This window comes from Peromyscus maniculatus, chromosome 23, assembly GCF_049852395.1.
Source record: "Peromyscus maniculatus bairdii isolate BWxNUB_F1_BW_parent chromosome 23, HU_Pman_BW_mat_3.1, whole genome shotgun sequence".
NCBI classification, from domain to species: domain Eukaryota; kingdom Metazoa; phylum Chordata; class Mammalia; order Rodentia; family Cricetidae; genus Peromyscus; species Peromyscus maniculatus.
In genome coordinates, this window is record NC_134874.1 from 16909261 (window position 1) to 16926431 (window position 17171).

Here is a 17171-nt window from a genome sequence, read left to right on the forward strand (position 1 = left end):
CCCTAAAGGCCACACTCAGTACCCTTGTCCGTTCCCAGCACCTGGCCACACAGCCAACCCCCTTGCTTCACAACAACGCCCATCCGCCCGGGGGGTGGGGATGGGGGGTGGGGAGGAGGCGTCTTTTTCTGCTTCATATAATAATACCCTTTGGGCTAGCAGTGGCCCTGTTTCCCTTCTCCTTCAGCAACGGCAGGCACCCCTAGGGGCCACCCCCACACCCCAGGTGCAAGGCGAAGTGTGGGGCCTCACCAAGTCTTACTTAGCCAGCCAGTGAGGCTGGGGAACCTCCTCTGCAAGGGCCCACGTGTCTACCCCGCATGCAGAAGCTGGTCTTTGGAAGACACTCCCCACCCCAGCACATGGCCGGGGGGTGTGTGCCGGGGGTGGGGGTGGGGGTGCCGGGGGTGGGGTGTCCCCTGGAGTGGGGATTCAAGCCATTCTCCATAGCCCAGGGGAATCTGCAAACAAGGCCTAGACCAGGTTGGGAAAATAAAGACGAAACCCCGGTTCCATTCATTTCTTTGGGGTCTGGACAGGGTTAAGGCTGAGCGGCTATGGGCTCCATCTGGGGCTAAAGTGACTATCCAACCTCTGCTTGGAGTCTGCATTTGTGCCGTGGGAGTCCCACCCAGGACGCCTTACCTGCCCTCTGGCAATACCAAACATCACCTGCAGAGGGCGCCATGGATGGGAGGCAGCAGGACCCAGGGCCTCACCCTCACCCCTCCTGGAGGCCCCACCCGACCAACTCCAGGGACACAGGAGACCCACGGAGCTGCAGAGGCCCAGTCAGCTGGGCCTGCCCTCCTTCCTCCTCTGGGGAGGTGGCACCTACCAGGACAATCACATACCCACCAGAGTTCTCTGTTTTATTTTCTTCTCTGACACAGCTGACTATTGTTGGAAGTAGCCAGCCGGGCCCCCCAGAAGCCCAGAGCCGTGGCCTCCACCCTTCTAGCTCCCTCCAAGGAAGTGTTCACACCCAAGTTGGCTTAAAGGCTAAAATAGCAGCGTCTATTGGGACACAACTCACTTCTGCTAACCTCAAATTGCAGGGCCCATGCTCTTCCTGTCTCTTCCCAGGCAGGGGCACACCCTGGAGGGCTCGGCCTCTCCTGAGCCCTGAATGCTACGGGACCTGGAGATCTTGGGGAAGTGCTGTCCTGGCTCCCAGCAAGCCAGCCAGGATGTCAACCATCTGGTGGTGAATCACTGGGACCACCCATCCCAGCACTGAACAGGGCAGACACTTCCTGGTCTAGAGTCAGACTGTATCGGGCAGTCTGTCAGGTGCTCGGGCCTGGGCCTGCGTATACAACTGGCGCTCAACTAATGCTCAAATTACTTATAGTCACTTATTCCAGACTGGAGCCGGTGCGCCTTCTACACCAAAATACCCTTCCTTTGAGGTCCAGCAAAAGACAAGTTTCAAACCCGTGGGGCTGCAGGAGTCTCTGGGTTTCCAGGATGCCCAGGGACCTGCATTTGGCAAACTGCATGGGATGGACGGACGGAGAAGCGCTGAGAAGCAACTGGTCTAACTTTCAGCTTCTCACGGGACCTTGTGAATGAGAGCCACCCGACTGGAAGGTCCAAGAAACCCAGGCAAGATGGGACCCACCGTGATGATGGCAGGCGGGCGCTCTCCGCGTGGATGACGCCCAGGCAGATGCTATGTACCAAGAGTGTGGAACAGGTCTACTGGCTACAGGCGAGGTGGGAGTGGGGGGGGAGGGGTTACCTGATACGCACCTACAGCTTGGCTTCTTGCAGCACCGTGCCCTTGGCAGCTGGTGACATCAGGGACTCAGAGTAGGCCTGAATGGCCTCCTTATCCTGCGAACCCTTTTTACTAGCATTCCAAAATAAAAAGCATTTCTCCTGGAAGACAACCAAGCTAGTTTATAGTCCGCGCTGTGTCGCTGGGGAGCCCCTGGGTTCCCCCAGAAGCGATGGGAAAGAAGAGAACAGGAATCGCCGAGTCCTCCACCCTGCGCCACGGGCGAACTGCCCGCCCCCCGATAGATGGGCAAGCAGAGCCTCAGAGAGCCACCCCAGCGGAAGTATGGGGCGTGTTTGGGTTTCTCTGGTCTGGTTTGGCGGAGCTGGGCTGGACTTGAACCCAGGGCCTGGGGCCTGCTAAGCGCAAGGTCTCACTTACACCACATCCTCAAGTCCATGGTGCTTGCAAACAGGGGGAAATGTTAACATAATTTTGTTCTCCTTAAGAACGAGGTATGGGTGAGTATGTTGTTTACCAGCCAGCATACAGTTACAAAAAACGACTAGGACAAACAGACACACACACACACACACACACACACACACACACACAGGTGAGGCCTAGCCTTGTTAGAGCAAGGCTGGTAGGGTGTGGATTGCTGTTTTGGCCTCTGATGAAACCCCAGCCCCCCGAGGGGCAGTGAGAAGAAGCCTTCTATTTCGGGATCCCCCTCTCTTCTCCAGTGGTTAACTGGAAGAGGCTGGCCCGGCTCACACTGGGCGGCAGCAGGGAGGAGCAACAGCAGCCTGGACGCCCATCAGACACTCAAAGCTACTGCCAACGTGGAGAGGCAGAGGCTCCCAGATGCCCCTTTGAGGTGACATGAGACCCGGGGGTGGGGGTGGGGGGCAGTGCTTGGACAGGGAAGTGGGGTACTGGTGAGTTGAGAGGGATGTGTTCTTCCCACAGCAAGAAAGCAAGCAAGCAAGCAAGGATGCCTTCAGAGAGAAAACCAGCCGACTGACTGGGACGGGTGGGCAGGAGTGAGGGGCCCCCCACCAAGCACACCAAGCAGAAAGTTGGACCTGTAGCCCCAGGACATCTCAGGTGGGGGGCCCTGCGGGTGGCCACTGACTCCCTGCCTGCAGACAGCCACCCTCCCCCTTCACAGCTGTTCATCACCCTGTCCACAACTACCTCATAACTACAGCTATCAGCACCCACCACCCAAGGGGACTTGACCCTGAATTTCAAGTGGTATGTTCTGTTTGTTTTTTGTAACCCCAAGATCTATGGGCAAGACCTCGGGGGAAAAAAAATTCTCACCACGGGTGGATGGATGGCCCTAAATAAGGCCAGAAGGGAACTAAAGTTCTAGTCACCCCCCTTAGCTTCCTGCTTTTAGCGGCTGCATGCCCCAGGGTTAGAGTTTTCATTCATTTTTGCTTCCTCCCTTACATAAGTCACCCCCACCCAGGTCTGAACCACACTATTCCCTTTTATTTTATTTTCTGAGACAAAGGTTTCATGTAGCCCAGGCTGGCCTCAATCTTTACATGTAGCCAAGGGTGACTTTGAATTTCCGGTCCTCCTGCTTCAACCTCCCTCCAGGATGCTGGGATTACAGGCGTGAGCCACCACACCAGACTTCAAAGATTAAACCTGGAAAAGAACCTGAGGGCACCTTTCTATCTTTTAGGTTGATTGCATGCCTTCTCTGCTTTTTAAATATTTATTTCATATCTGTGTGAATATTTTGCCTGCGTGTCTATGCCCCAATTGTGTGCGTGCCTGTTAGATCCCCTGGAACTAGGGTTCCAGACAGACGGTGGTGAGCCACCATGTGAGTGCTGGGAATGAAATCTGGGTCCTCTCCAAGCAATAAGTGCTCGCAACTACTGTCTCTCCAGATCTCTTCTCTCTTTCCCTCTCTCTCTCTCTCTCTCTCTCTCTCTCTCTCTCTCTCTCTCTCTCGATCTTTTTATCACTTTTGACCATGGTTTTTGCTGTCAGTGTTGAGGACTGAATGCAGAACTATTTGCTAAATGCATTTGCTAAACATTTTAAACGCATTTGCTATTTGCTAAATGCATGTTTGAATGCATTTGCTGAATCCATTTGCTCAACAAGCGCTCTATTGCTGAGCTAACCTTCAACCCCATATTTTGATATATTTGGTGGCTCCTCCCATTTCCACCTCACACCCAGCTCTGGCCCATCCCATTTTCTGTTATCTTTTACCTTGGGTAATTTTTTTTTTCCCCTGTTAGGTTTAACCTGGCTTTTTCATTTGCTTCTCTGACCAGGCCAGACCCCAGCTTCCCATCTTCACCTTCCGCAAGCGCTTCACAGAGTCTGCACCAAGTCGTACCCAGTTAAATGACTACTGAGTACTTCTCTCAGCCCAGCACCCACTGCGGAGCGTCCCGGGCCTTCCAGGGCAGATAGAAGAGTCAGAGCAGGATGCGAGAGGTGCAGAAGGAGACCTGGCGGCGGGAGACAGAAGTCCGCGCTCCAGGAGCAGAGTCCTGCCGCCCCGCCTACTCACCTGGCTGCGCAACTGGTAGATGATGGGCACCAGCAGCAGGAGGCCGCCCAGCCCCAGCAGCACATACTGCGCGTAGTGGAGCACCTGGGGCACCAGCACCAGCTGCGTGTAGAACGTGTTCAGGGGCTCGCCGCCCATGGCCCCGCTCTGCAGAAGGACAGACGGGCAGGTGAGGAGGGACGGACTGCACACTGCATCCCCCCCCCCCGGAACTTTTCCTTGTGTCTCACCCCTCCCAAACCCAGACCAGAGAGCCCCAAGGAGCGTTTGCTAAAAAGTCTAGGGAAAACTACATTTCCCAGATGCCCTTGCTGTTGGCAGGACAACGTGATGAGGCATTGGCCAATGGGAGGTGGAGCTGACCCCAAAGGCCCCTCCCCCTCCCCACCTAAGACAGTCGTCTCTTTCACTGGTTAGAACCTAGTCTTAGGACCTGAAGGGTCGCGAGAAAGATCAGATGGCCTGGTGCTGATCTCCACCTCCGTGCCCCGCCTCAGACAAAGAGGAAGTGAACCTGACTCTCGGAGTCGTTGTTAGCAAACCCTGTAGATGGCTGCTCAGTGGTCAAAAGCTCTGGCTGCTCTTCCAGAGAACCCGGGTTCTCTTCCCAGCACCCATTTGGTGGCCCACAACCATCTGTAATTTCAGCTCCAGGGGATCTGATGCCCTCTTACATACACGCAGGCAAAACATCCGTGCGAATAACTAAACTGAGGTACCGGATGTTAGGCTAACATTAGCATCAAGGTGAAGTAAGATAAATCAGCTAGGCCGGCACCTCTCTCCATCTGCCTCAGAAACACGCACACTCCCTACCCGGACCGGACCGCCTCCTGCCGCCCTTAGAGCCTCGCCTCACCTGCTCAAACCACAGCAGCGGCAGGACCACCGGCTCGATCTTCCCTGTTTGCCTAGAAACGAGGGGACGCAAAGTGAGTGACCGAAGGTGGCCTGGAGAATGGAAGCTACTTTAGGGGCTGGGGGTGTTGTGTAGCTCAGTAGAGCTTTTGGTTATCTTGTGCAAGGCCTTGGTTCAATCCACAACACCACAAGAAAATGGGACAGGAAGACGTATGGGGATCTTGGAAGGCAAGAGCTCAGTACATTTGACTATCTAGCCAAGTTTGAGGACAGCCTGGGCTACATAAAACCCCAAATCAATAATAATAATAATAATAATAATAATAATAATAATAATAATAATAAATTAAGGGGAGTAGCATGCCTCACCAGGTAATGGTGTTTGCTGCCAAGCCTGATGACCTGAGTTCCATCCTCAGGACCCACAAGGTGGAAGGAGAGAAAGAACAGGTTTCTAAAAGTTGTCCTCACCTCCACATGTGCATTGTGGCATGCACCTGCCTGCCCACCCCACCCCACACTCCACGACAATAAATACATTAAAAAATAAATAAATAAACAATAGCAATGAGTCTCATCCCACGGAAGCCTGGGTGGCTGCATTTACGGCTGTCTGCAGCCGAACCTGATCTCACGACGCAGGTCTAGATGCAGCGGGTACTTTACCACACCCCTGAGGCTAGAGGAGAAGCCGGGGCAGTGCTGGAGGATGGTGCAGTGGGCAGAGCATTTGCTGCTCAGGCATATGCACCTGAGGTCAGATCCCAGAGCCCAGATCTAAAGCTGTGTGTGTGGCTTTGAACCTCGGACCCCAGGGCTGAGAGGGGTAGAGGCCAGGGCTGGGGCTTCTGTCTCAAGGGAAGAAAGTGGAGTGTGACAGAGCAGGACGTGCAACATCCTCTTCTGGCCGCTGCACACTTGCACATAAGTGTGCATGGAACACACACGCACACGGAGAAGGAGCTGGGAGGCCTGAGCAGACTGCATGCTGAAGCTGAAGCCCATGGGGCTGGGGTTGTAACAATAACACCTCTCTAGACTTTGGTTCCTTACTGTGCCAGCTACTGCCAGCAGATGACGGTGTGGAGGGTGCTGGGGACAGGGGACAAAGATCTCCATTTCCGCCATGGCTCCATAAATCTACAAAGATTCTAAGGAGTATTTTAGGCAGTGCAGCCAATCAATGTTTGGAAGCCAGCCTCAGAAGATCAAGCTGGCTCACCTTGGCCTCCAGTTTCAAGAGCCTGGGCGAGCGAGATAGGGTGGTGCAGGTCTAAGTTCGAGGCCATGACGGGCTATAGAATGAGTTCGAGGGTAGCCCAGGCAATTTAGTGAGACCCTGTGCCAAAAAAAAAAGTGGAAAGAGAGCTGGAGGTCGTGTGTGTGTGTGTGTGTGTGTGTGTGTGTGTGTGTGTACACGTATAGGAGCCTAGCTGAATCAGGTGCTTCCTGGCCTCAGTTTCCCCTACAGAAGGTCAGGGCCAAGCTCTTGAGTATGAGACCTATACACCCTGCTGGCGTCCACTCAAGCCACGAAGCCCAGAGCCCATCTCTTCCTCAATGACATCCTTCGAAGTGGTTCCCAGGCATTCGATCCATGACCCTGGGGAGTGATCAGCCCCAAGGCTGGACCCCCATTACCAAGTTTCTGCCTGGCAAACATGGAATGGGGCAGGAGCCCTCGAAGACTCACTCTGTATACATAACTAAAGTAAATCCAGGGAATGATGGTTAAGAGCACTGGCTGCTCTTCCAGAGGATCCAGGTTCAATTCTCAGCACCCATACAGGGGCTTACAACTGTCTGCAACTCCAGTCCCCTGGGATCCCATGCCCTCTTCTGGCCTCTGTGGGCACTGCACTTAGATGGTTCACCGACATGCTAGCAGGCAATCTATTCTATTCCAGAAAAGGGGGGGGGGCAGTTTGGATTGACCAATCTGACTGATGGGAGAAGAGTTTTTGAGACAGGGTTTCTCTGTGTAGCTTTGGAGCCTGTCCTGGAATTCACTCTGTAGACCAGGCTGGGCTCAAACTCACAGAGATCCACCTGACTCTGCCTCCCAAGTGCTGGGATTAAAGGCGTGCGCCACCACCGCTCCTCATTATTATTATTTTTTTCTTTTTGTGTGTATGTGCATTGGTGTTTTGCCTGCACATATGTCTGTGTGAGGGTGTCAGATCCTCTGGAACTGGAGCTACAGACAGTTGTGAGCTGCCAAGTGGGTGCTGGGAATAGAACCCGGGACCTCTGGAAGAGCAGTCAGTGCTCTTAGCCACTGAACCTGACGGGAGAAGAGATCTTAGGAAAGGGGGAATGAAGGAGTGTCAGGGTGCAGGCTGGGTCTCCATCCAGAGTCAAGATGCCTTGTCCCATGCCTTGCATCCACCAATGCACGAAGCCCCCTGGTCCCCGATGCCTTCAGAATCTGCGACCCCATCCTACTCACCCAATGCCCTTGACAGACTTGATGTAGAGGCTCAGCTGTAACTTCACAGAACAGTTCATGGGGATCCCGGTGACCTGGAGCAGAAAACAGTGAGGAGAGCTATAAGACCATGGGGCTGGAGAGATGGCTCAGAGGTTAGAGCACTGGCTGCTCTTCCAGAGGTCCTGAGTTCAATTCCCAGCAACCACATGGTGGTTCACAACCATCTATAATGAGATCTGGTGCCCCCTTCTGGCGTATGTATACATAATAAATAAATCTTTAAAAAGAAGAGGAGGAAGAGGAAAGAAAGAAAAGCAAAATGAAGAAGAAGAAGAAGAAAAAGAAGAAGAAGAAGAAGAAGAAGAAGAAGAAGAAGAAGAAGAAGAAGAAGAAGACCATGAAGGCCAGCTCCCAGCCTGCTCCAGCCCTGGGGCCCTGAGGGGCTTCTCACCCACCTGAGCCAGGCAACAGGTTAGGGCAAGCACCCTTCTAGAAACTTCCCCCCTCCATACATTAAGCTCTCCCTCAGGAAATACATGCTTGCCAAAGGGATCAGACACTGGCCATCTCAAGGTCCCCTCTACAGAGCCACTTGTCACCAGAGGGGCGATCTCCATCTGGGTTTCTGTTTGGTTTGGTTTGGTTTTTCCAGACAGGGTTTCTCTGGAGCTCTGGCTGTCCTGGAACTCGCTCTGTAGACCAGGCTGGTCTCAACTCACAGAGATCTACCTGGCTCTGCCTCCCGAGTGCTGGGATTAAAGGTTTGTGCCACCACTGCCCGGCTTGTTTTGTTTTGAGACAGAATTTCCTGTGGCCCAGGCTGGACTCCAATGTGCTACATAACCAAGGCCGATCTTGAACTCCCAATCTCCCTGCCTCCACCTTCTGAGGGCTGGCTCATGCCTAACTGCACGGTGCTGGGAGGGAACCCAGGGCTCAGTGCCTCCTAGGCAAGCACTCGACCTACTAAGCTATATCCCCAGCCCTCACACAGCTCCCTCAGACAGTGTCTCCCGTATGGGGCACGTGCAGTAAGGACGGCTTTTTCGATCTGTTTACGACATTTCCCAGTGACTCAGGAAGCTTAGCGCAGCGCCTGATCCAGGGTGAGTAGGTTTAATTACACAGGAGCTTGTAGCCATTTTTTTTTTCTTTAGTCCTAACAATGCAGGGTCCTGTCATTTCCTAGCAGAGGCGACAGCAGAAAGCCTCCTGTGTGTGGCTCTGTTTTTAAAATGAGATGCTTAAAACAAAACAAAACAAAAAACCCCAATAATAATCACTAGGGGAACTGACACTCACAGCATTTAAGTCAGGGAGAAAGTTCTAGAAAGAAATGAGAGAAGGTTGGTGAAAAGAGACCTCCAGGATTGGGACTGGGGGGCTCTGTGCTGATTCTTTGCTGAGAACGCAGTGAGCCCTGCCCAGGTCATGTGACTCTTGCAAGGGATGATGGAGCCAGGAGGTCACCTCTCAGATCATAACCACTCACGGTAGAGGGCAAGGCCTTTCCTCCGAGCCCAGCGCACCCAGGTACCCAGGTCCCTCCTGCTCCCAGGGCAAAGGCCTCCAGAAACTGGATATGACTTTCAGACAGAGGTGTGGGGATCATAACTGTGCATACAACTCCATCGTGGGTGACCACGTGACCCTCCCCAGGAACTCTGCCAGGGTGAATGCCCAGTGTCAGTCTTGGAACCTGAGTTCCAGGGGGTCCCCCACTCCCTAAGCTAGGGTGTTGGTCTCACTGTGCCACACCATTTGCATAAACTAGACAGTTAATACTGGCTAGCTGTGTCCTCTGGGAGTCTGGAGCATGGATCTGCCCCAAGGAGAGGGGCCCACGGGACAGGTCCCCAGTCAACCCCCAGGCCCCTATCCTGAAGGGTTTTCCTGACATAAAATAATTTGCATACATCAGGTTTCTTGCTGGGGAGTTAGGTACAACCTAGGGAAGGCATCAGACAACTTCTGTGTGCCCAATTAGGCTTCCCATTCTTCCTCTGCAATAACCTTGGCTGTGAGCTAGGTCTGACTATGCACTTGGAAGCTGAGGCAGGAGGACGGCAAGTTCGAGGCCAGCTGGAGGCACAGCTCAGAACCAGAGCACCTGCCGTGTGTGAGAGGCCCAGGTTCCCATCCCCACCCACTAAAACAAAAAAGGTCTGCACAAAATGCCTTCAGGCAGTCAGGGGTGTTCGTGCAGGATAGGAGCCTCGAGAATCCCCAAGTTAATGGTAAAGACACCAGCCTGACTGGATACATCTTATGGTGACCAGAGGCAGGGAGGAGGGCAGGGCTGTCATCCCAGAGAGGGCCTGTGTCCGAGGGTCACCTTCCTGGCCCTGGCTGGTGGCTACAAGTTAACACGGGACAAATTCCCCACACAGATTCCCCCGTGAGACACTGTGGCCCACACGGATGTCTCGAAATCTTTAGTGTCTTGACACTGTCAAGGCTATCTCTAGTGCGGGAGACGTCCCAGCTGATATTTCTTAATTAATTTACCACCATATATCTTTTTTTTATAGGCCCCAATATAAAAAGGAATGACATCACTGAACTATGGAATTGGGGTACGGTAAGACCTTTGATGGCTCGAAGTTCTAGAAGCTGCCACTGTGGAAGGAACTGGACTCCCCGGCTCTAGTTTGAGCCAGCTCTGTGCTGGGGGTAGGGAGAGAGGGGGAAGAGGGGGGAGAGGGAGAGAGGGGGGAGGGGGAACAGCAGTAGCCTGCAGCAACCCATAGGAGCCAGCCCCCAACTCGAGCAGGGCGCATCTTACCGGATGGATGTCTAGGAACAAGGAATGCTCCTTTGGGTCGGGGTTCAGACCCAGGACGGCTTCGGACAGCACAGGGTCCGCGTTGTAGAAATGAGGATGTGACAGAAACAGGGGCGCACCTGGAGGGGGAGGGGGAAGGGCAGTCAGAAGACAAGGGGTTCCACCTTGGCCCGGCTGCGTGCCAGGGGCGGGCGCAGGATAAGGACCGGAAAGAGACCCACAGTCGGCGGCGGCGGCGGCGGCGGCGGCGGCGGCGGCGGGGCATTAACAAGATGTGAACACATCGGTGACCAGGCAGGGAGCATCCTCCCTCGTTGCGTGAAGAAGCTGGGCACAAGGCACGGGGATGGGGGGCATGGAGCCAGAGTGGTTGATTCCAGTGGCCCGGGGGTGGGGGTGGGGGGTTGGAGGAGGGGACAGGGCAGCCGACGCCAAGCAAGGAAAAGGTATTCCAGGTAGGAGTGTGGCAGAGGTGAGAGCATAGAGGCCCCCCCCCCCCCCCCCCCCCCGGCGAGAGGAGCAAGAGGGAATCATGGGAGGTGAAGACGGAAGGAAAACCGAGGCCACACGAATGTGAGAGTGGACGCTGCTGCATCTGAATTTCAAGCCGGGCGCACGGGCTGCTTCTGCAGGCATGATAGCTCAGGGGTGCCCATGAGCAGGTCTCTGACAGCACAGGGGGAGAGGGGCAGCCCAGTCAAGAGAGTCCCCTCCCGGACCCCCGAGGCAGGACCTTGCCACCAACCAAGCCAAGGGGCGCAACACAGCCGTCCCAGGACAAGAGCCGGATGTGTAAGTTCCTAGCCTTCCTGTGAGGTCACAAGAGGCTCCAGGGCGGCAGAGCTACTGAAGTCGGATGCACTGCCTTTAGAAGTGGTGTTTCCTAAGCCTTTACATTCCAAACACTCTAAAATTAAAAAAAGGAAAAGCTCGGGGCTGGAGAGGCGGCTCAGCGGCTAAGAGCGCGTCTGCTCTTGCAAGGACCTGGATTTGCTTCCCAGCACCTAGTCAGAAGGCTCACAACTGTCTGTAACTCCAGCAGTGTGAGATCTGAAACCTCCGGCCTCTGCAGGGACCTGCTTTCAGATGTACAAATGAGCAGAAATAATAATAATAATAATAATAATAATAATAATAATAATAATAAATCACATAACTAAAAATAAAATAAATCTTTAAAAACGAAAGGCAGCCGGGTAGTGGTGGTGGTGCACACCTTTAATCCCAGCACCACCTGGCAGAGCCAGGTGGATCTCTGTGAGTTCGAGGCCAGCCTGGGCTACCAAGTGAGTTCCAGGAAAGGCACAAAGCTACACAGGGAAACTCTGCCTTGAAAAACAAAAAAACCCCAAAACATAAATAAATAAATAAATAAATAAATAAATAAATAAACAAATAAATAAATGCAAATAAAAAATAAAAACGAAAGGCAGATGCGATAGTATCCTCCTTTATTTGGGAGGCAAAGGCAGGTAGATCTCTGAATTCCATCCCAGTCTAGTCTCCAAAAAGGACCCTCAAACCTCACTGTCCCTGCTGAAGCCCCCAACCCCTTCTTCTCTGCAATTGGTGCTTATGTGTGGCCTGTGGCCTCGGGTTCACGGTTGCTTTGACTTTGTTAGCAGAGCCAAGCACGGGTTGGGAATGAGGCCAGGATGTTTTCAGTGTGGGGCTTTGATCTTTTGTGGCATCCCTTGTCTTTTTGGGCTCTCAAATGTCCTTCATTCTATGGTCCCTCTGGTTCTCCTTATGGGATATCCTGAGTCACGACTCAACACGATTTACGGCACTGGCTGACACAGCCCATCTTCAAGTCCAGATGTCAGACAGATGTGAGCGCCGTACCTGAGCCTCGAGTGGCAGACCACTGCCCTACCCAGGTGTGTGTGGGCAGAGAGGAGCAGAGTGTTGCGAGCTATTTCATTACACCATGTAAAGATAGGTCACTGCGATTGGTTTAATAAAAAGCTAAATGGCCAATAGCTAACTAAGCAGGAGGTATAGGCGGGACTTCTGGACTGAAAGAACTCTGGGAAGAAGAAAGGGGAAGTCACCAGCTGGATGCAAAAGAAGCAGGACATGCCACGAGCCATGTAGTAGCATGTAGATAAATAAAAATAGGTTGATTTAAGTTATAAGAGCTAGTTAGAAACAAGCCTAAGCTAAGGCCGAGCTTTCATAATTAATAAGATAAGTCTCCGTGTCTTTATTTGGGAGCTGGCTGGTGAGACAGACAAAGACTCGTTACAGAGGAGAACAAGAGTCATTGAGAATCCAGGTGAGTCCTAGAACATGCGAGGGAGGTTCCAGAGAGGCACCTGGTCCTGTCAGAAAGAGGCAGCGGACCCTCAGAGGCCTTCAAGTCCCCGTGAAGACAACACCAAAAATAAATCAGAACAGGAAACAGATACCTGGTCAGTCCCTGAGGCCTAATATCACTTCCATGGACCCTCTAAAGTCACCCCGAGCTTGCCTTCCCCGTCTCCACCTTCCCATCTAATCTGTGAAGGGAGACACCAGCAAACACCAGAACCCCGTTTCTATAGGAGGGACATCATGGAACCCGGAGAAATGGAGCTGCCATATAACCAGCCCTGGAAGGTACAGATTCCAATCGAGTGTCATGGCTGCCAACACAGCCTGCTGCAGATGGCACACCCATGTGGCCTTCTAACAGCAGGTGTGTTTCATCTTTTTTTTTTTAATTTTATTTTTTATTTTCAAACACCCTCAGAGAGACGCACCCGGGCAATAAGTATAATTAATTTATAGCTTTATGGCCCGTGTATCCAGACTTAACTGCTCAGGATTACCCCAGCTGTGATTAAGGGGCACTCTAGGAAAGGTCCGAGGCCCTCCCAAGACAGGCAGATGAGACACAGGAGTCCTGAGTCCACGAAGTTCTCGTGACCCAGAAGGGGAAACCTATGTGCATTCTTTATCATCAGATAAAATGCCACAGAATATGTGGACCCAGATGCACCCTCACAGCATGGGCAAGAATGTTCTAGGAGCACCCTCGTAGTTGTGAAATGCCAAGAGGGAGCTCCAGGAGCCAGGAGCTCACCCACCATCTTGCAGATAGAACATATCAACGTGATGTGGGTTGGGGGGGCATCAGGGAACGAGGGGAAAGAACACACATCATGACTCCATCCACATAGAGACTGATGCCAGGTGGAGAGTCTAGAGACCAAAAGTCAGGCAGTGGGCTGGAGGAGCTGGGAAACATTGTGTCCCGAGAGGCCCGCCTCTTCTTCGTGGGTTGCGGTTGGCCAGGCAGCTGAGCTCCCTCTGCGGTTTCCAAACTGCTCATTTCATTTGAGTGCCCCCACCTCCTCTTTCTTGTTCTCCCATTTTAAAAAAAGCAAGCTTTAGGGACCCGAGTTCAGGTCCCCAGCACTCACATAGAAAACCAGATGTGGCAGTACACATCTGTAACCTCAGCACCGGGAGGCGGAGACAGGTGAATCCCTGAAGCTTGCCGGGACAAGGAGTACTGAGAGAATCTGCCTCAAAAAACATGAGAAGAGGGTGACTGAGGAAGATACCCAGCCCTGGCCTCCATGCATGTATGTGCCTGCACACACACGCTTGTGCCCACCTCCCCTTTCCCCCCAAAAAACCAAAAGAACAAGCTACAGATACAAGTACACTTAGATTCTCTGGCACATCTGAAATCCTGTCCCTGTCAGCAGAGGGTGTTGGGATGTCGCCGCCGCTCCTGTGCTGTGTGTGACCCAGCATGGCCAATCAGCACGGCCTCAGGCAGCGTCAGGGACTGGGTCACAGCTGGACCAACTGGAGCAAGCTCTGGGATCAAGCGCTGAGGGGAAGCAGGGCTAAGTTGTGGACACAGCATCCCGCCCACAGAAAAGTCCCAGATCCCATGCCTGTGTAGGGCTCTGCCTTGGAAGCTTGAATCCCACTAACCAACATGTTTCCCCGTCAGGCCAGGCACCTGGCACCTGCCACAGATTTCTGATGGCTCCGAGCAGCAGGTGACCCGGTAGGCTCTGTCTTACCAGGGGAAATCCCAGACTAGGCTCTATCATGTCTTCTCTTCTTCTCACCCCTACGGCAGTATCCCCAGAGCTCACTCCTCTGGCTACGAGAGAACGCTTCACCCGAACAGGCTCTGAAAGTCAGACCCAGTCAGAGCGAGGCTGTGTCTCACCAACCACCAGACCCGGGTCACCACCCTGCCTCGGGCCTTCTAGTGTCTGTCTCAACATGTTGTGAACAACTACCATGAGGCCATATGTCCTAGGAGTAGGAGGTGGGGGGCGGGGCAGGGCACAAGGTTTGCAGTCCAGGGAAGAGACAGGCCGGGAAGGGTTAAATAACATCAGTAGCCATAGGCAGGCAATAGGGAGGCACAAAGAGAACGGACAGAGAATGGCTGGAGGGCCAAAGAAGACGCACGATCAGGAGGGCCTCCGAGAGGCTATGAACAGATGAAGCTTTTGATTTCAATTTGACCCACATCTGGTGCAATGTGAGCTGGCATGGGACCGAGGGGACCACAGTAGCAGACCGGCGGCGAGCAAGATGGGTAGGAAGAAGAAAGACTGCGTGGGAGGTTACCTGGAGCTGCCTAGGCCTGACCACCAGGTGAGGGGTGAGGGGTGCAACATGTCGCTGACACCCAAGTATCCAAATTGAGCAACAGAGGCGGGGTCATGGCAGGGTCTGGCACAGGATTAGAACTCGCCGCCAGAGCAGATGCCAGAGCAGCCAGCCAGCACCAAGACTCACACCCAACTTGGCCGAAGAGGAGAGTTTTGACACAAGAACAGAGTTGTTGCCGGTTTGATTCTGCCAAGCCCTTGCTCCTCGCCAGGTGAATGCTCCCCCGGGGGATGGTCCCACCCACACCCTAGTGGGCAAGGGAGTTACAGCGGTAGCCACCAGGCTGAAGATCGGCTGGCACTCAGATCTTTTAGTCCCATAGTGGCTCCCATCCAGTCAGTCTCTGGGGTCCTGAAAACTCTTCAAGAATTGGGCAGAGGAGGAGATCAGAGAATGAGGTGTTTTTGGGGGAATCTGGTTTCAGGGTACGTGCCTACCATCCCGGTACTCAGAAGGCAGAGACAGGAAGGATGTAAGTTAGAAGCTAACTTGGGCCATACAGCACTACCTGGTCTCAAACTGGGTGCCAGATGGAAAGGATGGGGCCACGAGCCAAGGAATGTGGTGCCTCCAGAAGCAGGAAGGGGATGAGGGGCTGGCTGACTCCTCTCCCCATGGCCGAGAACACAGTGCCCCCTGTCAGAATCTTAACCTCAGGGCAGGACCCTTCGGACTTCGGAGCGACAGGAGCCCGTGGATAAGGAGTGCTGGCGGGCCGTTTATCAGGGTGGCGTTATCTTTCGCACTTATCTTTGGCTCCCTATCTGCAGCCCTGAGCTCATCAGGGGGTGCAGAGACCAGAGATTAATGGGACTGCAAGCTGGCAGCAGATAAGATCCGGGTGCCACCCTCCCACCTCGGCCTGGAGGCAGGGAAGGAACCCGGACAGGACACTTACCAAACCGGCAGGTGCTGACATTCTGAATGCCGGACTCGAGGCACGGGCAGAAGCCCTCATTGGGTGGGTAGACGGAGCCGTTGGCAAACAGAGTTTTGGGGGCCGTGAAGCGATAGATGGGGATGCCTTCAAACACCCCTGAATCATGGTAGGTGAGCTTCATGGACCTGCAGGGAGGAGGCAGGGTGAGGACTATTCCCATAGTTCTCTGCTTAGCAGGAGAATCAGGAGATCAAGGTCAATCTTGGCTACACAGCAAGTTCAAGGCCAGCCTGGGTGATAGGAGACCCGGTCTCAAAAGAATAAACAAACAAACAACAACAACAAAAAACCATTTGGGGTCAAGTTGCACCTATACTGCCCATCTGGTAAATTTTCTCCTTGTTCCCCAAACAATAAAGAAAGCCAGCCAGCATGTGCACAGTGTCCTGCTACACTAGGTGTGGTCAGGCACCTGAGATAGTTTGAAGTTTACAGAGTTCCTGTCCACTTACAATGAAATGCCATTCTCTCTCTCTCTCTCTCTCTCTCTCTCTCTCTCTCTCTCTCTCTCTCTCTCTCCTCTTTTCTTCTCTTCTCCTTTCTTTTCCTTTATGTAACCCTGTAGTCTCTCTATGTAGCTGTGGCTAGCCTGGAACTGGCTATGTAGACCAGGCTGGTCTCAAACTCACAGGAATCCACTTGCCCCTACCTTGAGTGCTGGGATCGAAGGTGTGCGCCACCACCACCCGGCTGCCACCCAGATTTCTAAGACTTGATATTAAACAAAAGGTCTTCTCAGTAATGTTTAGAATAATATTTTAGATAAGTAAAACGTATCTAACAAATAAACATGTCAGTCAAATCAAATATTATGTTCACCCAGACTGATGGTAAGTTTTGTCCACTTGACACATCTAGACTCTCCCGCGAAGAGACTCTCAGTGGGAGACTGTCTAGATCAGGCTGGCCTGTGAAACTGTCTTGATTCCCTTAATCGATGTGGGAAGACCCAGCCCACGGCGGGCGGCACCATCCCCTAGGTTTGGGTCCTGGACTATAAAATAATGGAGACGGCTCTCTGAGTCCTAGGCATGAGTGCACTCAGTTTGACTCTGCTCTTGTAAGTGAACTGACTAGCTGCCTGAAGTTCCTGCTTTGGCCCCCCACCCCCACCCACCAGGATGGACCGTGACCTGAAATGATAAGCTTGGTTTGTTTTCTAATCTATGTGGCTGTGGCGGCTCAGAGGATCTTATCGGGTCGATGCTAAATTCCCTGATTTGGATCCCTGTGACTGTGTAAGAAAAT

General features: G+C 53.1%; 1 protein-coding gene across 2 annotated transcripts in view; it reads right to left on the reverse strand.

Annotated features, from left to right (window-relative positions):
• Scarb1 (scavenger receptor class B member 1) overlaps window positions 1–17171 on the reverse strand; it is a 68091-nt gene that overhangs the window by 2143 nt on the left and 48777 nt on the right. Inside the window, exons 7-12 of one of the 2 annotated variants that reach the window (XM_006970668.4) lie at window positions 15882–16048; window positions 10352–10470; window positions 7585–7658; window positions 5134–5185; window positions 4275–4421; window positions 1756–1884 (exon numbers count right to left, since the gene is read on the reverse strand). In XM_006970668.4, the coding sequence (XP_006970730.1) occupies window positions 1756–1884; window positions 4275–4421; window positions 5134–5185; window positions 7585–7658; window positions 10352–10470; window positions 15882–16048 (688 nt within the window). The remainder of the gene's footprint in view (window positions 1–1755; window positions 1885–4274; window positions 4422–5133; window positions 5186–7584; window positions 7659–10351; window positions 10471–15881; window positions 16049–17171) is intronic. The other variant, XM_006970669.4, reaches the window with a different exon arrangement.